The 20,118-nt window shown below is 47.7% G+C and overlaps 2 protein-coding genes across 2 annotated transcripts in view; one reads left to right on the top strand and one right to left on the bottom strand.

Annotated features, from left to right (window-relative positions):
• The first annotated feature begins 2,853 nt into the window (after positions 1-2,853).
• Positions 2,854-10,032, top strand: LOC142582402 (uncharacterized). The gene is made up of 3 exons (XM_075692085.1): positions 2,854-3,405; positions 5,312-5,660; positions 9,815-10,032. The coding sequence occupies exons 1-3, from the start codon at positions 3,029-3,031 to the stop codon at positions 9,884-9,886; spliced, it is 798 nt and encodes a 265-aa protein (XP_075548200.1). The 5' UTR covers positions 2,854-3,028; the 3' UTR covers positions 9,887-10,032.
• Positions 10,033-11,312: 1,280 nt separating this feature from the next.
• LOC142581828 (uncharacterized) overlaps positions 11,313-20,118 on the bottom strand; it is a 29,075-nt gene continuing 20,269 nt past the window's right edge. Inside the window, exons 2-4 of the mRNA XM_075691275.1 lie at positions 18,988-19,951; positions 13,034-13,251; positions 11,313-12,470 (exon numbers count right to left, since the gene is read on the bottom strand). Of these exons, the coding sequence (XP_075547390.1) occupies positions 12,227-12,470; positions 13,034-13,251; positions 18,988-19,926 (1,401 nt within the window). The 5' untranslated portion in view covers positions 19,927-19,951 and the 3' untranslated portion in view covers positions 11,313-12,226. The remainder of the gene's footprint in view (positions 12,471-13,033; positions 13,252-18,987; positions 19,952-20,118) is intronic.

The raw sequence follows: 20,118 nt of genomic DNA, 5'->3' as shown, positions 1-20,118 counted from the left end.
AATAGCGTGTTGTGTCGTGAAGGTCACCGCTTATTCTATTCAGCGACGATAGAAGTGTCAATAATGTTTACTTGGTTATTTGTCTGTCTCTAGAGGAACAAAAGTGGAGCGGTGCTGCACTACTCCGGCCGGGGCGATAGAAAAGGAAATTATTCATTCTATTCAGTGTCATCAAACTCAGCGTAGTCTGCTGGACCATCATTAAAACAGCTGCATAATTTTAGTCCCACTCTAACGCTCACGGTAGCCCGCTTTTCCACCTACCCATCACTGCACGCAACTATTAAGCAACTACACCTAGCAAATAACGCCGTTTGTATGCCCTTTTCGTGTGACGAGGCCAGGCACTCCTGTCGTCTTTCGTCCCAGTCGTCAAGAGGCGCCACCTGTCAGCCCTCTTCGCGCCTTCTCTTCATGCGCCAATACAAGGGCCTTGAATTTGTCAAACAACGAGCCCTCATTTCTTACCTTTGCTCCTCCTTTGGTCGTTCCTCTGATTCACGAGCTAGCGCTGAAGCAAGTTTGTCTTTTTTTGTACATAATCTAGACGTCCTGGCCTTTCTTGTCGCAACTTAGTTTCTCTTTTTCCACAGGTAGCCCCCTCCGCTCCTTCAACCCAAGCCATGCTGCTTTCCTTTTTAGTATTTTTATGCATCCATGTGCCTCGTTCCGTGACTCGAGCTAAAGTGAACAGTTCCTTGTTCCATTCAAGGTACAAAGTTGACAGCTGAGACTTCTGGTGCACAAAGCTTCCAAGTGCTTACCCCTTTTTTTTTTTCTTTTGCTAAAATAGAGAAATGGGAAGGTGATTTTTTTTTCTTTCTCCCTCTCTCCCCAAAGAGGACATTTGTTTATTTATCTCCAAGAATGTATCTCTCTTACTTTTCTCTATAGTTGCGCGCTTGGTCTTCGCTTATCTTTCTTTCATACATCTAAACCGGTATTTCGCCGCTAACGCCCCCAGGAACACTGCAATCTCGTTGAGCGAAAGTAAGCCCACGTCTGACTCGTAGCGGGCATTCGATGCGTGAGCGCCTTTGCTGCAGGCCCTCGCCTTATACGCGAAGGTGCCTCTCGAGAATAGGAAGCATCCTAGCGATTCGCCATGTTCGTAGCGTGCGGAAAACAGGCGAAGTGCGATAAAGTCGTCGGAAGCGTTCCGACTAGGTCCTTCGTGGAGTCGGAAGCTCGTTCTGTAACCAGCAATTTCGGGCTCAATCGCGACGTCTCTGTGCCATCGGACAAGTCTTCTGTTCTTGTTTCAGTTCCCTGTGTGTGCCAACAAAAGAAAGGCATCAGAACAAATGCACTCTTTGTACTTGTGGGGCTTCCTATAGGACTTCTAGGGATTTGGAGCAATATTTTTCAGACGCACTCGTGTCATGCAAACGCAGCGTTTGGTGATTTTTGTACCCCTGGGTGTCTTCTATTTTGGCCTTTCTTCTACGTCTCCTCCTTTACAACAAAGTTACCAGATGTTTCATACAGAGAATAAACTGAATTCAGTTATTTTTTCGGCAACACGTCATTAGCATTCGCGAACACCAGATATTGTGCTGCAATCAACTTCCAAATACCCCTGATTACTTCCGAATTTACTACACTGGGGCGGAGATTACAATCGAGCGAATTGAAGCTGGTCAGTTTTCAAAGTCCGTCCACGAGGTGGGATTCCCGAAACTGTCAAATCCTTCGAGACATATCTCAAACAATGCCGGTGTTCGCGGCGTGTTTCGCAATGACCCAGAAATGACGGCGGAGGAGTAACAAAGTATAGAAAAATATCAATACGACAATAACAATAAATTTCTTAAAAGCGGGCATTGAATTCGGCCTCTCGTGGTTGGTATCCCATGGCGTGCGCAGCGCTTTAGCAAAGGAGACAAGGTGACTGTTTCAGAAACTGGTCAAGCGCTTATCGATCGTTTCGACGGGTGAAAATATGCTGCAATGATAACTTGATTGATTCGGAAAAGTGTTCATGATGGCAAAATAGTGGAAGAAACCAGACACAGCACTGAAAAAAAGAAACCTGTCCCCAGCACTGTCTTGTAACTTCCCCTCGATGTCTATGTTTCTTTCTTCGCACTGCTTTGTCCTCGTGGGTCCTTTGTCCTCACTAGTCGTCCTCTCTGTCTTTCCTGTGAATAAATTCTATCTACCTTTGTTAAAACACCACCTCTGTTGGAAGCACTGACGATGAAGATCCATGCCGCGTACCCACAAGAGGAATATGCCAAGAGTCGGACGGCAGAAGGTAGCGTAGGAGAAGTAGAAAAATGGGCGCGTAGGAAAGGATGCCTACTGACTAATCAGCGCGAAAACAACGGAAGACACTGAGTTAGAAGAACACGGAGAAGCGCTGTGTACGTCTGTGCACAGAAAAATAGATATTCTAAGATAACTGAGCGAGTAAAAACGTTATTGAATATAAATAAAATAAGGCACGATGGCTTGGGCCCCTATTTCAGGGCCCTACTGGCACGAGCGCCTCACTGGGCTTCGTCCAGAAGAGCCAATTCTAAGAGGAGAAACGAAAAATTCAAAATGAGAGATCAGACGAACAAATACAGTATTCGAGTAGGCGGTAAGACTTTCTTATTTGCTTGCTTGTTCTCTATATTATGGCATGTTCTAAATTAAAGAAAATTATGAAAGGGGTTAACGAATTTGCAGAACCAATTTCACTCAGCTGACTAGTCAATCTGCACGGTAAGCGATTTGTTTCACTGAAAATTTTTAATACATCGCAACAAACATTGCTGTGGTTATAGCTCAGTGGCGAATCAGAAGCCAGCCGAAAGAAAAATAAATATCCGGTGAGCCACGAGCTTGTGCAACAGCCAAGAAGACGACAAAGAAGTGACGGCCAGGCGCGTGCCGCGAGCCCGTCACCGCTCGTGTTCGGCGTGGCTCATTCCGTTCGTTCGAACATCGCAGCTGGGAAAACGGTGTTCGTCCGCCGGCCCCACGAACAACGTCACCTGGACGCCGTGAAGATCAGCAGGCAGCGTTGCGCACAGGCAGCATGGACCCGCCCCAGGAGGAGCGCGAAGGCACGATGAGCCCCGGCGAACAAGCGCTGGCTGCGGCGGGCAAGCGCTGTGTGTCCACCCAGTCGCAGTGGCCGCTGCCCACCGCCGAGCCGGCAACGTGCCACAGGTGCCAGTCCGAGATGCCGGCCGGAGGAGAAGGCGCCAAGACCGACGGCGGGCGCGATCAGCAGCAGCAGCGCCGAGAAGCCGCGGGGGACGCGTCGGACTCGAGCACCGAAGACACGAGCGAGACGTCGGACACCTCGTCCAAGGTGACTTCGATACTAGAGGGAGACCCCCGCTGCTACGGAGACTTCCTCAACGAGGAGGCCTGGCTGGATCGCATGCTGGAACAGCTCGGCTTGCCTAGGTGAGACGCCAACTCGGCACCTGGCGTTCGCTTACTAGAGAACGCGCCGTATTAGGCAGTTTCCTACAAAAATTGCTAGAAGGAACTCTGGCAATACGGTCGTCCAGCAAATATGGGAATGTTTGTTAGTACGTGCATTTACCGTGCTTGGGGCTTCAGACGTTGTTGTGGAGTTATTGCATTTTACCTTTCTAGTAATCAGTCTTTTTTAAACGGCCGAGGGCCGTAATTTTCTGCGCAAATGCGCATCAGTGTGAATTGCTTCATTTTCAACGCCCCGTTATGCTGACAGTGACCAGTTCGCAAATGCAAAAAAAAAAAACGTGGGAGGCCAGAAGGACAATGTTTAGGCAATTCTACGTACTGCCCACCAATCCCATTTTGGCTGAACCGTCATCCTTGCAGCTCCCGTATACGCCAGCGCTAGAGTTCCCTATTTTTTTAAGGTTACCTTATGGTACTAGGCGCACCAAAAGTGCATGTGTCCTCATTCACAAAAAGGCAAGCCGTTCAAGACCCTTGCACAGGAATCACGGTTGTCCGTCCGTTTCTGGACTAGCTACTCAGTTTTATTTTTTTCTGGTGCACTTGCGGTGCACGCCGAGATATAGCAAATGACCCGAGCATTACGTCGACAAACTCAGCAACAGGATGATTCATGCCTCTCCTTCATGCGCAGTGGTATGTGCATAAAGAAACGCACAACTACTGATCTATTGCAATGAAGTGCTGTGGCCCGTATCGTTAGCAATGTTAGTGCCTCCCCTCCACGTAATAACGTATAATAAAAGTAGTAGTCCTTAATGAGTAACACCTGACTCACCGTCCCGGCCCTGCGAAAGCGGATGTCGAACGAAGCTGTTGGAAACCACCACTACAACAGCTGAGGGGAGTATGCAACGCTTTGTTGCTTTAGGGTAATGGTAGTAATGGTAATTTAGAGTAACGGTAATAATGAAAGTAATGATAATTTGTAAACACGCCACCGCTGGTCGCATTGCCGTTTCTTTCCCTTTGCCGCTCCTCGTATTTATGCTGCTCCTCTGGAGTACTAACTATGCGTTACCTACCCATAGTCGTGCTGCGACAACAATGAAATCAGCTGATATGCTGCTTCTCTTACACACGAAAGGCTAGTGACGTCACTCCCCACGTCGCAACCTGCCGTCGCCGCGGCAGATTCACATTCTTATCAGGACCGCCTTATCCATGATGTGGTTTGGATGCTTGTTTTGTGTTTATTCTTTATTGGTACGAATGCTGTGTTGTATGTTGTATGCGTGATACCACAGAATGGATGCACTGTTCACTCGAACCGCTGAAGGTTTTTTTTTAATCGTTGAAGGTATTTCTTTTTGTGACGACGTGCTGCGAAAAATGCCGACCAACTTGTGGCTAACAGCTTCGCTGTAAACGTTGGTGAAACATGGCCATTAAAAGACGGGCGCACGCATAGACCGAGGAGAACAGAGGACGATGCCGCTCGTCTTGTCTTTGCTTCTCTGTGTATGATCAGCACTGGCCTAACTAAGTACTTCTCTGGAGCCAACTTTTCGTCAGGGCAACAAAAGTAAAGACAAAACGAGACAATGCAGACAAGTTCCCGTGTCGAAACGCTGGCTTCAGATACATTCCTTCTTAGACCACTGATGATGCTTTCAAACTTGTATCCTCCTGTGATCGTGCTGTGTGCGGTCGAACTCTGCATGTACCTCTCTTCTGATCGGTAAGCCCTCAAAAAACGCAAGTTGTTATATAAGCATTCTCGCCCTCTGCATAATAGCTTCTCCGTGGTCTGTGCTCCTTCCGCGCTGTGCCTCTGCCCCTTTCACTTGAAGAAGTAGACGGTAAATTTGTCACGTTGACGATTCAACCACGGTTCGGTTTTGCGCCTCTCGTTGTGCAGGCCGTACTACAACGAAGGCCCGGTGTCCGTGAGCGCCACCAGCGCCGCCGCGGCCGCCGCTGCTGCTGCTGCTGCTGCTCCCAGTGCCGGTGCCGTGGCCACGATGGCGGCGGGCGGCGAGCACCACGGCCCCTCCAGCGAGCCCGAAAAGGAACTGGCCGAGCTGTCGGCCGAGGAGTACTACCACAAGGAGCTGCGAGACGTGCTCTGGACCATCGTGTCACTCAAGCTGGATGACATGCGCGTGGCCACTTCGCAGATGCGCGCCGCATGGAAGTCGTACGTGCGAAACTCCAAGATCGTCGACGACATGCTCCAGAACAAGGACCGCGCTGTTAGACAACTCAAGGTAATGCACGCGGTATACACGCGAGACCGCATTCAACTCAAGGACACCTTGGTACGACGCGGGGTAGGATACGATGTACGGCGCATCTGAAGACGTGCTTCGTAAAAACTGCTTCTTCGTCGAGGTGGTATTTGCTGGAGGACATTTTGCCGCTAATAAGACACACGAAAAGGCAGACACATTAGAAAGGTTTAGTCTGTCCGATATTCCGGTAAAAGCAGGCGAACTGTGTGTTTTACCGGACGGGCGGAGGCGTAAACGTCAGCGCTCTGCACGGTGGCGCATAGCTCACTTAAACACATAGCTAATGTTGCACTATCAAATGTATTCCACTTTGCTGCTGGTGTAAATTTTCGACAGGAAGACGATTAGGCCACTGCCGATAATTTACACCAGCAGCGAAGTAGAATACACTTGATACCGCAATATTATATTCGCGGGCAACTTTCTGCGGCTATGAATGGAAAGCTACGGGTGCGCGGTAGCTGCGCCTGTGTTACCGCGCTTAGTAGTCCGGCAGCGTTTGACAGTGCTCTTGGTTGCTCGGAACAGACGCTGAATCGACGCAGCTCCCACGTGCGACGGTTTCGCATTTCCCCAGACGCGGAAGGGAAAAGCAGCAAAATAGCTAAACCTTTACACTTAGTGGTACTTAACTGTTGCTAATGAGGTGTTTTTTTTTGTCTTCCCCCCCCCCCCCAAACCTAAACTAACGTGAAATAAAAAGCGGGACTCTTTTCAGAAGCGCTCTCACTTGTGCGCGCTTTGCCTCCGTAGCTTTCCCTTCATAGCCACAGAGTTGTCCGCGAGTACAGTATTGACGATTGCACGCCTTGCCGTCACCGCTGTGTTCCATTTCATGTGCGTTCTTTTAGCGGAAGATGACCGCACTTAGTATCGGGTACAATCATGTACCATCACGTGTTATTAGGTTCTAATCTGATGGAAGCTAATGAAACTTGAAGCTTGCTGGAAACTGATGGAACTTAATAGGACGCGATTGAACCTGTTGAAAATGTGGATACGATTATTCATGCGACTCGTACATCAGACTACAAAAAGAAAATCGTGCCTACAATTATTCGTATGACTCGTACATCAGACTACAAAAAAAAAAAAAATCGTGCCATGTGTCTCCTTTTCAGGAAGTGGTGGGATCCCGCGGGGCTAACAAACCACTGGTGCTCCTCCTTATCCTCTTCCCCCGCACCCCCTCCTCTTTTTTTTTCCCCTGCTGTGGTGTTGATATTAACCATCTGTTTGCGTGCTTTGCTTGCAAGCACACAGACGGTTAGACAGAAACTTCGACAAAGAAATTGCGTTTGTTTATTCAACTTCTTTAGCGCTGTTCAAAATATGTCACACGCAGAAATTGACACCTCACTTCAGAGCCCATCTGCAGACGCGTCTATAACATTCCACGTTATTACGTTTTCATCTTTTTCTTTCCAATTTCTCCTCGGCAGTGAAAAAGTTTTCGCTCATTCGTTCTTCCAAGCGGCAACAGCTGAAGACCGGAAGCGAGCGTTTACTGCAATGCGCGCGCCGACGCGGCTTTCAGACACCTGCCTCCGAGGACTACTTCCGCTTCTTCGATCCGTGCCTTCATAACGCGAATAAAGTTCGAGATGAAAAAGAGAGAGAGGAGGAGGTAGTTCGCGAGGATTGAAGTATGTAGTAAACTTCCGCATCATTTGCGAGTAACGCATCAGTGCGAATCTTTGTAGCTAACACCTCGCGTGGCAACAGCGGCTCCGCGCTGCGAAAAAGCAAAGGAGGAAGGATAATCCCGCAAGTGCGCGTATTCCGTATACAAAGAAATATTGCGGAGAGCGGAACCGTCAGCTTTCTTTTTCTGCGAAGGACACAGTATTGACTTCCGAAGAAAATCGAGGCGAACTCTGAACGACGTGGGGTAGTGCAATCCGAGAAACTGCTCCTTTAATTGGAAAGTGCTGTTTCTGTTTCTGCGCGATCTCGGCACATTAAGCTTTTCTGCTTTAATTTAAAAAACAACAGAGGAACCGTGTAACGTCGCGTTGTCCTGTAACGACTAAAACAGCGCAAGGTCGGTGAGAGATGTAGAAGAAAAAGCCCTGCTATACACGCACGTTTTTTTTTTCTGGGCGAAGAATACGAGAAGCGGTGACTCTATTAATTCTCTTTGTTCTGCCCGGTGACAGGTGGTGGATATTTGTAACGCGAGTTCCGAACTTAGATGCCACACGGAGCACATTCGGCGAGGAACTTTAATTATTCACCCGGACGTTCCCACTCCCCATTCCCCCTTATACCTAGAAACAAAGCACACGGGTTCCTATTGAGCGCATAAACGTTAAAAAGAAGAAGCTCATTATAACAGCTCGCGCTGGTCACTGAATTTGTGCTTCCTTAGAGCCGCTGTGCCTGCGTGCGTCGCCAAATGGCGCGACAGCGTAGGTGCGATAAAAAATAAAGAAAGGTGATTAATGAACTCTACATTCGCCGTTGGTACAGTTCGCTTGTTACCCCAAGCTATCCTGCATTATGTTATCGGGCCAACGTTGAACGAATGAAATGAGGGATCGATGCCATTGAGTTAGCAGCTTTGCTATTGGTTTCGTGGGCCGAATGGTAACAGCCCATCCGCCGTAAATTCTGCATCTACCACTTTCTATTTTTGTCCAAAAGCACCACTTTCTTTTGCGCCAAAATGTCACCGTGACTTAAGTAATAACGACACAGAGGTTATGTTTGTCTTGGTAAAGTTTTTTCCGTATCCTGAGGTCCACAAATTTTCCCATCCGAGCTGAGATAATAATGTCTATAAACTTCAGCTACTCAACATGGGAATGTAAGTGCGCGTGCAATGTACTTTTATGCCTTTTTAAGTTTAAGCTTATGGTACAGCCATGAGAGCAATATCCGGACACCAAGTTAATCTTCAAGGAACTCTTAGTGGCCACACTGAGTTTAAAATATGACTAATCAATATGAAACTTGCAGCTTCTTTCGAGAACTTTGAGGTCGATGATACATTTCTGTTTGGGATATAGTTGATGAGACGCAACGGACCGCTTGAACGCAAATCCTGCTGTCCCCTTACATATTGCTCGCAGGAATGCATCAGTACATCACAGGTGACCTAAATGCACGGGATGACTGATCCACATTCGAGCTTAATGTCATTCAGTATTGATTAACGTCTTAGACTCACGCTCGTATTGACGGTATCATTGTTTTCCTATATGGCCGTGTCCGTTTTCATCGGATTATCATTGTTATCGAGTTGTCGCTCAGCGCAAAACGCGTCTATCATATCCGAAATTTCCCATCAGATTCGAGAACCAACGACTGCGCTCGCCGCTATCATGTGGTTCGATAAGTATTATAGAGCATAAACTTTGAATCCGGCGGTGTTAACTGCGTTCGGAATGGGTAGCTAAGACCCATTAGTACCAGTGAGTACTTTTAGTTAGTTGTGTTACTAACTCTATCGTTACCAACTGCAGTTATACTAACGTAGCAAAAGGTGTTACACTAGGTAGTAACTGCTACGACCTTTACTGAGAGTAAGAGCCACATCCGAGGCAACACCTAGTTAGTCTTCAAAGAACTCTTAGTGGTGACACTGAGTTTAAACGATACCTGCAGGTATCGTCGTTTTAATTAATGCCGGTGTCCATTTGCACCGCATTATCGCTGCTATCGAGTTATCGCTCAGCGCAAAACGCGTCTATCGTATCCGAAATTTTCCATCAGATTCGAGAACCAATGACTGTGCTCGCCGCTATCATTGCGATTCGAGTGCTCAGATATGCTAGATATTCGTGTAAATATATGTCCCACTTCAGCGTCTTTGTTAGAACAGAGTCGCCCAGTAAAGCTAAACTGCACTTCTGGGAGTGTTTGGTTATTAACAAGCACTACGACGTAACGATATTGAACTTCGAAAAAATTCCTTAATGTGAGGACACTACGCCTTTGCTTCATTAGTGCATCACTAACGTATTTCCCAACCGAGACGTTCTACTTGAGGGTCAGCCTGCTGGCGTCAGACGCTGTCCCTTCGCGCACTGGTCGGAACCGCACACACACATAACGACCGCTAGTAAGCCTTGCCATTCTCAGTCGTATCGCAAAACTAAGTACTGTGTCACCTCGGGGCATTGCAGGAACAGCTGGTCCAGCTCAAGTTGGAGAACAAGAGCCTGCGCGAGCGAATTTGCGAGGGACCACAGTCGTGAAAGCAGCGCACTCTGGACTCAACAGCTCCGAAGCAAAGAACAAGGCCCGAAACTCAGTGTTCCGCCAGGAGTCGGGTCTGCATTGTGTGTGTGTGTCCGTCTTTTCTTTCTTTGTTTCTACAGAAATAAAGGTTTGAGTTGTTAAAGATGTTTTTTTTTTCCTTTGCCTTCTTCGCTGCACAGACGAATGTGTCTTGTTACAAGAGTTACCCAAGTGACGTAGTGCTTTATTGCCTACTGCCGTGATGAGAGAGAGAGGAAACGCAGGGAGGCTAACCAGTCAAATCTTGCTGTGAAACTACTCAAAGCGTTAACAAAAACCACGTTTTAAAGGAGTGTAATTGCCCCGGCACTTTGCTATGAACTAGAACCTTGCATAGCACGTAATCTAAGCGAATTATGTTTGAGTGTAACGCTACAGACTGCGATTTGGGGCGTCAGTCTGTACCGCAGTGTGTGGCGTTACGGACTGCGGTACAGACTGATAACATTGACTAGTCGAGTCGGGTTCGACCATGGGTGTAAATTCAGATATACTTACGTAATGTATGATGACTTATGTAACCTTGTTACAGCCTTCTCCCTGCAAATATTTGGACGCTAAGGGTTAAGTATCCCAAGAAAGCTGCACTGGTGCGCACTTGCACATAGAGAAACAAAAACAGCAAGTGTGTTACAATAAGAGACCCGATGACAATGGCAATTCGAAAAGGCGGACATTTTCGTTCCACATGGAGAATACTCCGTCCGCGTTAAGGAACCATAAAGATGAAAATTGGCAAGTTTGTGCCCATTTTCACATTAATATGAACTATAAACAAGGCTCTCTACCGTAAACAGCGGAAAACGCCTTACCGCTTGTATGTCTTCCTTACTTTTCATTATGGTTAAGGGCGATTTCATTTCTTCGCCTGTTTTTTTTTTATCTTTTTGAGTACTCACATGCTTAACTTTGCTCCTGTAATCGGCATTCCATGTTCTTCAGATTAGCCGTTTCAATCTTTTGTACGAATGCGGCGCGTTGAATCAGATAACCTCACTCGGCATTCTTCCTTAACCTTCGTGCAGTACACGCTTACGATGATGGGTGACCAACTAGCTCGCACACTGCTAAAAGGTGGATAAGATTTGACCCAAAGAGGGCGGTAGAACTGAAAATGAACTTTTCGAAATGTTAATTTTCCTAGCGCTACAGGGAAAAAACGCGCATCCCTCGTTACGGCGCACCAGGTAGGCACGTACATGCGTGATGATGACGTGCATGGGCAGAAGGAGGTACCATATTTCACATAATCGAGGGTCGAATCAACAGATAATTTTATACGACGGGATTCTTCGACGTTAGCTCAACACCTTCGCTAACAGCATGTTCGCCGTCATCATTGCCTGGTGCACATATCTTTGCGAACCGCTCTGCAGTAAACAAAATGCTTTCGGAACACGACACCGAGTAGCGTTTAGCTGCCCAAACAATCCTTTATTTTTCCTTCTCCATCCCTCTTGTTCCAAAGAGGAGATCTTTAATATGTGAGGTTTTGTACTGAACCGACATCTCGAAACTCGACGTTTACTGCTCTGACAGTCCTGGGATGTACGCATTTTGGCTTTGACTTTGTTCAGTCGTGTATACGTATACAATGTGTCATGCCAATAAGGTGAGGCAAAACGAAACAGACGAATGCGCATATGCAACCCATTTACGCATGCACATATTTGCTGTTAGATGACGCCATCGAGCACGTACTCTTCCCACTGAAATCGAAACGGTGTAAACTTGAAGTGCCTTTAACGTCGATCTATAGATATCGAATCCGTGCGGGGTCGAACTAATGGGACATTAAAGAAAAACGCTAATTCAGTTTAAACTAAGAGAGTTTCATTTCAAAAAGCACAATTTTCGTTAATTCTACGGTTGGAATGCGATTACAAGAAGAGAAAATAAAGGCTGAATTTTTACTTCTTAAACGGTGGGCCAGAACCCCGCCAGCGGTACGCCAACTATATACGACGTGATGGATTTCAATGTGTTTTCTCGTATTTCGGCCACTGTAGCGCCGTAAATGTTCTCAAAGCTCTCTAGGTTCAGACTGTAGCGTTTTAGGATTCAGTTAAGCCCTTCTGAAATTTATTATATGCCTGAGCAGACGCCTTCAACATCCAGGACGTCACGGTGAGCTGGGGCTGGAACTTCAGGAGAGGTGTTCCTTTTTGGCGGCGTAACCCCGCCCCCTTCGTGTTCGTCATTCTATGGCTAGCCTCTTTACGCAGTAAGAGTGGCATCTGTGGCAATTTACTGATACAGCTCAGCGCGAACTCTTCACGCAGGGGACCACGCGCTCTCTAAGCGTGCACCTCTTGGGATGGGGCGGTGGAATCGCGAAAGCGCGAGTAGCCTGGTGCATCTCGGCGCGAGCAGTATTTGTAGGCGGCCATGCCGATGAAAGTGACTGCTGCCGATGCGACGATGACGCACATCATGACGATGGACGAGGTGAGTTCGGGTGAGTGGGCATCATCGCACGAGAACTCGTAAGGCAGCAAGTCACCCACGGGACGCCCCTGCACGCCGGGTGGCGCCGCGCACCTGCGCATACGAGTGATCGCCGTCTGTGAGGTGCCCAGAAGTCGCGCTATTGTCTCAACGCCACTGTGCACTCAAGGCTGACAGCGTTAGCGCGCAACCGTACATTTTGGCTCTCAGTACTAAGACACTTTCGATCGATCGATCGATCGATTGATCGATTGATCGATCGATTGATCGATTGATCGATCGATTGATTGATTGATCGATTGATTGATCGATTGATCGATCGATTGATCGATTGATCGATCGATTGATCAATCGATTGTCTGTCATCATGTCAAAGTAACATTTGGGTACTGCGAGGCGCCGTGCCACGGTATGTGGAAGACACCGGAATATTTCAAGCAAATAAGCTTTGGATTTGCAGCACATATGTTTTGAAAGAAATTGAACTATGAAAAAACAGAACATGCACCAAAATCTCAATAAACATGTGTTTCCGAATACCCTCAAAAAGAACGCGACCGGAAGTTGAACCCCAGCTCGCAGGTGCAGAATGTGACAGACGTTGATCCGCCTGGAAGATGCGCTTGAATATGCTAGGAACGAAGGCGCGGCCGCACCTGGGCCTGTAGTCGGGTCGCAGCCTATCCACCAGCTGCGCCATCCAGCTGAGCCGACAGTCGCACGTCCACGCGTTCTCGCTCAGGTCAACGGCCGTGAGTCGGTTCCAATCCTGCAGCTTCGAGGAGAGGCTGCGCAGGCCCGTCTGGCGCAGGTGAAGCTCGTCAAGCTGCACCGAGTGGCCGTGCCAGTCGCTGCGGAAGGCGTACGGGTCCACCTGCGCGTCGCACGAGTACAGGGGGCCGCTTGCTCGTACTATAAGGTCGCAAAATGTATACTATCGTGAGCAGTATGAAAGGGAACACGGCAACGCGTGTCCTATAAACTCATACCTTACTTGGGGCAATACACGGTGGCCGCCGTCGATAGCGAAGTGGTAAGGTGGTCACTGTCAAAATGCTTCATGATTTTACATGCGGATACCACCTCTCCTCTTCATATATTTACCATCTGGAGAGGAAGAATAAAGGGACGGTGCTCTGAGTAGGAGATGCAGTTAAATGTACATCAGCGGCTGTGGTTCTTGGAGATATTCTATGATGGAATCTAAGACTCGTTTCCTGCGGTTCCTCACTAGGGCTTATCCACTGCTGAAATGTTGTTAGTCGTAGCAATGCGGGAAGCTTCAGTATGCTTTTCTGTCGATACCTCGTGTGCACTCAAGGTCCCCTCGTCCTCCACAAGGTGCAACGCGCTGGAGGTTTTGCTTTTGTGTAACAGTGCTAACCTTTTCACCCTCTGAAACCGTGCTACTCTAGCGAGGTAAGCACTCTTCCACAAAGTGGAAATGGAAGCGATGTAGGTCACCGATGGCCCCGCCAACGTGCTTTGTTTCTAAATGCGGGAAGCAACATGTCGGCAGCTCAAAGTTTGTCTTGCAGTACCGATCAAACGTCCCTCATTTCTGTTACAGGCTATAATTCGCATCGTCATAAGCAGTGTCCATTGTCAAAGCAGCGATAGTCCTTGTTACACTCGAGCGCATTGCCAGACATTAAAAATGTACAGGCGTTGTCATTACCGGTTGCCAAGGAGAACGTGCTCCCCGTATTACATAAATGAAGATGTAGCGCGGGGAAGCCAGCTATGATACCAAGTAAAACCGCAATAAATGAAATCAGAAAGAAAATGCTTTATGATAACTAAAAGAGCAGCGCCCAGCTGTTCGAAACCAGATCAGGGTTACTGACGACGCGTCTTATAGGAGAACCCTGTGGTGTGCTGCTGCGCTGGAGAGGTGGCACACATGCGCCAAAACTCAGATGAAAAACAAAAGGTGGACACGGTCTCCGTGTTATGCCGTCTTTTTTTCCGTGTTTCCACTTCTGTTTACGTGTGTGTGCCACCTATACAGTGCAACAATACACCATACAGTCATGTCATACCAACTAGCCTCAGTTGAAGCACTTCTTAATGCTGTAGTAGAACATTTTCAGGTGAAGACTCGTGCATAGCATGTGCAAATGGTGCAGAAAACATTGCCAATATTCTGCTAGGATGTCAGAGTATCCGTACAGCGATAAATGCGAAATCAGCAGTTTTGACCAAGGAACTACATTTTAAGGACATTTAAGGGGTAACATAACTGAAATACGCGGATATTGGACTAGTAAATGACAGCTTGAAGAATTGGTGGCGCAAAGAAAGAAATAACGACGCTATAAATCCAATCTTTCTATCGGCGAATAATGCAGCGTATTGTTTAAAGATATTTAAAGAGCTGCATGCAACAAAATCCTTGAAAGAACGATGCCAGCCCCTCCTTTAAAAGTGCATGTTCATACCATCATCATCAACAACAACAACAACAACAACAACAATTACATCATCAATTCAGCAGCGCCTCTCTCACCACTTGGCTTTAGGCAGCGGCCACCGCCAAGCATCGTTTCAAGTTGTGGCTGGAGCAATGTCACTCCTGTGTTCCCTTTCATATTGCTCACAATAGTACGAAGGGTAGGATTACAGACAGTTTCGTACCATACCATAGTGTTAAACTTAAAATCAGCTGATCGCATCCGACAAACCTTCCCAGCCGGAAAGTACAGCGGGTGTTGCACTCGTCTGATGCGGCTATAGGAGCGTAAATAAAATTTGCACGATAACACAAAGAGCAGTGCCCCGCGTTTTGAGATCTAAGGTGGCTGCCTTAGATCTCAAAAAGTATACAGGAGCAAGTATTCGCAACAGTATGAGGCCTGTATCGGCTACAGAAACAAAAATCCGAAAACGGCTCAGCACATTGTGATGGCATGTCCTTGCCGAAGCGCTAGGCTTCAAAGCTAATGCGACCGTTAATTGGTCAGTGATCGAGAGAAGCAACAGACGTTTAGAGTATTCATATATAAAAAAAAAGCAAGGAAGGCGATACAAGCGTACGCCACTTTACAAAATACAATGGATATTTCATATACTAGAGTGCAATAGAAATAGTAAAGCCTGATTATGATCAGCTAAGGCAGGCTAGCGGACCATTTGTCGCCCCCCACTTCAAAACAGATGTCATTAAATATCATCATGATCGTATGGCTAACACGGCAACGCGGCAGGGTGTTACTGGGGCGGGCGTTTTTCTCTTTTTCTTTAATGCATATTGCTCTTTCACTTTTCTTTTTCACTTTTCTTTCTATTGTCTGCAGAAAATTACTGAATCAAGGGAAAATAACATTCTCAGCATTTCCGTGGGAAACAGTGGCACAATTACGCTCAGTGAGCGAGCACTGACTCGTACATCCCTTTCTGCAAGTTCGCGAGGCAATAGGCCTTCATTAAGAACCATGTTGCTTATAGATTTAGACTTATGGTGAACTTACAAGTCGAGCGATAAGTTTTCTAGTTCAGCTTGCGACGTCTTTGCGCATTACATCGCTCACTGTAAACTCTGCGGAAGTGGAAGGCGCCGAATTAAAGGCCAAGTACAACAAAATTTCGGACTGCGTTAAAAGCCTTGTTTGAGATGGTATGGATATAATGCTGCCCCTGTGCAAGATGTAAATTTTATGTTTGAAATACGAGCCGATGCTTCGCGAGACCCTCGCAAAAACAGACGTGTTACATATTGAAATTAAAAAGCAGGAAATCTGTGTGTGTGTGAGGGGAGGGGATGTCACTTTTACCCCTCGCCAGAAGTCACGCATGATCCAGAAGCTTAATAACCAACTCGGCTCTCCGGCACAACCTCCGAAATTTGGCGGCGCCTGCGGTTGCCCGCTGCTCGCTGAAAAATATCGGAGGCGGCGTGCCTCGATTTGCACCATATCCGCTAACCATCAGGTGCGCATGTCATCTGCAGATGTGCTATCTAATAGCTGCCAATAAGAAAATTAGACAGTTACCAGCTCTGCAGCTTTGACAATATTGCTTCAATATAATGTACTATACACAATTATAAAATTATAACCAATGGAGCCTGAGCGCAATTTCGTTTCAAGTGGCCTTTAATACTCACTGGCAAGACACTATAAAATTTCCGACGGCTGTATTGAAAGCTTTCGTGCACCACCCCCCCCCCCCCCGCTCCCTCCTCCCCGCGCATTTCTCGACCATATTTATTACGGCCACTGCGGCCACAGCTCGCATCTTCCGACACCCTGGCTAAAACATCATCGGAGGACCTGATCTAATGGCACTAGACGCATCCGGTAGGTCAACTACAGTGATTTTAGAGTAGTACCAATACGATAAAGGATAAGAACAATAGAATTCATACACAACTTAAATAAAATATTAGTTTTGCCTGTAACGTGAAGCAGTGATGCGGTCCGAGCTGGCGAAGTACAAATGCGCATTTCGCGAGATGCTTCTTGGAGTGAACATTTGCAGGTGGCGAGCGGCCACTCTCCTTTCAAGAAGCGAAAGTGCGAGTCGTACTCATTCGTGAAAGTTGCGCCTCCCAGTGGCTAAGTGAAAAGACTCGGTTTTTCTTCCAATCCTTTTATCTATCCGGACTTTGCACTGGTCTCTACTGAAGCAGCCTTTTAGTTTCTTTCATCAAAATTTAGTCGATTTTTCTCACATGTATATTTTGGCCACCCCATAAGGAGTCCTCACGCTATAGAAAACTAGATGACGTCTGCGCCAACCAGTAAACATGAGAAGAAGCCGAGCGCTAAGAGATGAAGACTAAATGAAGACCAAACAGATGCGCTCAATTATACTCATTACGTGTAGCAGAAGAAGACTTCGTTTAGGACCACCTCCGAAAACGGGAAAGCGACGTGTTAGAACACGACGAAAGCGCGGATGTCAGCTCTGTACAGCAAACATATGTTCAGTTGGCCAATCATGGCAGCAGCTGGCATGATCGCGCCCTCCAGGATCAGTATTCTCCGCTGGTGTAGCATCGGCAGAGTGGCTGAGAGGTTGGAGGTTCAACCCATGTTTAGCAAATCAGGAACACGCAGTTGCTTTTTCTGTAACTTGATAAAACGTGCCATACATACCCGAACACACATACGCACTGACTGCGCCAAAGCAATTTCAAACGACAACGTCACGCCAGTGCGGCGGACGCACCTGATATAATAACGTCATTCATTCAATCTCATTCTTTGTTCTTGATCCCTGATGAGTGTTTAGAAGTATAATATGTCAAAAAAATGGCAATAAAGAAAAAATCAAATTGGCTGAGCGGTATAATACTATACTGTCGATCTGTAAGTCATGAATTGGAATGCTCGGAGCCCAATGAGAATTATTTTCTTTATGTGTAAGCTTTGCGCAAGACAGATTTTGGGATTCAAGCGACCGACGGCAGCGGACACAGGTGGCGCTCAAAACAACTAGGCCAGTGAGCTCATAACAGCTATCGCTGTAAAAGATGTCAGTGCCCCCCCCCCTTCCCCTTCTTCCCTCCCTGCGCTCCTATTTGTCACTGTCAGGCTTCCTTTGAAGTTGTTCCCAACTTTTCCCTTGTTAATCGTTTCAATTGACTAAAAGCTTGCTGTTTACGTGCAGGAAATCAGAAAGCACTCTTTTGTAAAAAAACCAAATCAGCCGAGGCCGTGCGGAGCAAAACCTAACGTCGGCTAATAGTTAGCCCACTTATCTGTAAGAACAAACATGTTGACTGCAAACACGTTGACGGTCCTGGCAATCAGCGCTCCAAAAGGAAGTAAACATTCCGCTATAAATATCGCCCCACAAGATCTCCTGGCAGCCAATCGTGTGCTTTCTAAGACCATGCAACACTTTGCGCATCAGACTGCCTACTGATGGAAGAGTGCTCGCGTTTAACGATATGTGCGTTTCCTTGATGCACCTGATGTGATTGGCATTGAGAGAGATGTTGCTTTAGACTTATACTCAGGATAGAACAGAACCCCCCGGGCCGGTATTCACAATAGTTCTGATGCTGGAATTGTTGGTTGTAGCACATGTCAGCCAATCGTGCTGGATGGCATATTATTGGTGAAGGCAACCGGCTAATGGCAAACATCACTTTGTTAATTCGGCCCCAATTGAACCAGTGGCTACAATCTTGCACTGTCCGGTTGACTCCACTTCCTTCCACGCGGCGATGCCGCTTAGAAAGGAATGCGATCTTTTCAGTGCGTGCCACTTGTGCCCGCTCTGCGTATGCTCCGCGAAGCCATGAACTTCAGTATAAGCTCCAAATGTATATTTAACAATAAAACAAATTTGCAGCAACAACGTGTCATTACTCACTTCCCGGTGGCCGCTAAAGCGGTGTCTCTCTTATATCGCTGTTCTGTCTTGGCCCTGCTCTGGTCTATCGATGGTAAAGTAGCGTTACTTCTGTGATTCCATCAGGATGCACCAAGTGGCTACACGTTACGACGGAGGGCTTGAATGAAATAAACGACCGGCGCGTATGACAAGAAAGTTCATTCAAGCTCCCGTGTTCTGCGCCGTGTAAGACGAGATGGAATAGCACCCACAACTTATCCGAAGATTAATCTTACTCATTGGTTCATATAAAGTTCTCGGCTACCTCCGCCAGCTTCGGGTTGTAGCTGAGATGCAGCTCCTTCAGGCTGGGCAGGAATCCGAAGGCGTGTGCATCCACCTTGGTCAGCAGGTGCAGGTCGTTGAGACGCAGTACGCTCAGCATCGGCAAGCCATGCAGGCTCGAACCGGTGATGACTCTAAACAGGTTCCGGCTCAAATCGAGCGAGCGCAGCGACTTCAGAGTCCGGAGGGCCCGCTGGGGAACGTCTCGGAGGTCGTTACCGGCCAACCCTAGAGTCCTGACGCCAGGTACGAAACGAAAGGCAGTTGGAGGAATTACCACGTGTGCCAAGTGGTTCATCTGAAGCACGCGAAGCCGCGAGACAGGCGTGAAGGCGTCGTCCCGCAGGTAGTGGATTGGATTGTGGTCCACCACGAGTTCCTCTAGATTTGCCAATCCCGTGAAGCTCTCGCCGTTGAGGATGCGGATCCGGTTGTAGCTCAGGTCGAGGGCCACGAGCGTGCTCAGTCCGTGGAAGGAAGAGCTGTTGACGATCCGCATCGCGTTGTTGGACAGAGAGAGAGACCTGAGCCCCGAAGTCGCGTTACTACGGCTGCCGCTGACCGGCATCCACCAGCCTCGTGACATAGAAGCTATGTTGTTGTACGACAGGTCCAGCCTCGAAAGTGTGGGCGCCAACGAGAAGGAACCTCGCTGGAGCTGCGAGATGCGGTTGTGCTGCAGCGACAGCGACGTAATGGGCGCAGGAACCGAGACTCCTTGGAGGTAGGAGGCGTTCCGGGCCGAGCAGTCCATATTCAGATGGCCCGGCTCATGAGTACAGCAGTGGTATCTGCTGCAGAAACTTTGGCCGCTGTTCTCGGATTGTGACTCGTCAGGCGCCACCGTGCTGACTGCAGCGAAGTGGCAGGAGGCCAAGAGCAATCCGCAGACCTGATATCCCAGCAGCCACGCTGGCATCGCGTCGGCGTCACACAGGTTCGTCCTGCGACATGAACAGCCCAGCAGGAATTTCAGGTAGCAACTTTTAAGGCAAGGCACCGCACTCGGAGCGAAAAGCAAAAATTGAATACATCGGTTAATAAAGAAACGACTACAACCATACGTGCGTACAGCAAACAGGTCACGGCCTGAGTCTCACTCGCACATCGA

The sequence above is a fragment of the Dermacentor variabilis genome, chromosome 5 (assembly GCF_050947875.1).
Source record: "Dermacentor variabilis isolate Ectoservices chromosome 5, ASM5094787v1, whole genome shotgun sequence".
Classification (NCBI taxonomy): domain Eukaryota; kingdom Metazoa; phylum Arthropoda; class Arachnida; order Ixodida; family Ixodidae; genus Dermacentor; species Dermacentor variabilis.
Note: the sequence above shows the minus strand (reverse complement) of the source record. Positions and strands in the feature narration are given on the sequence as shown.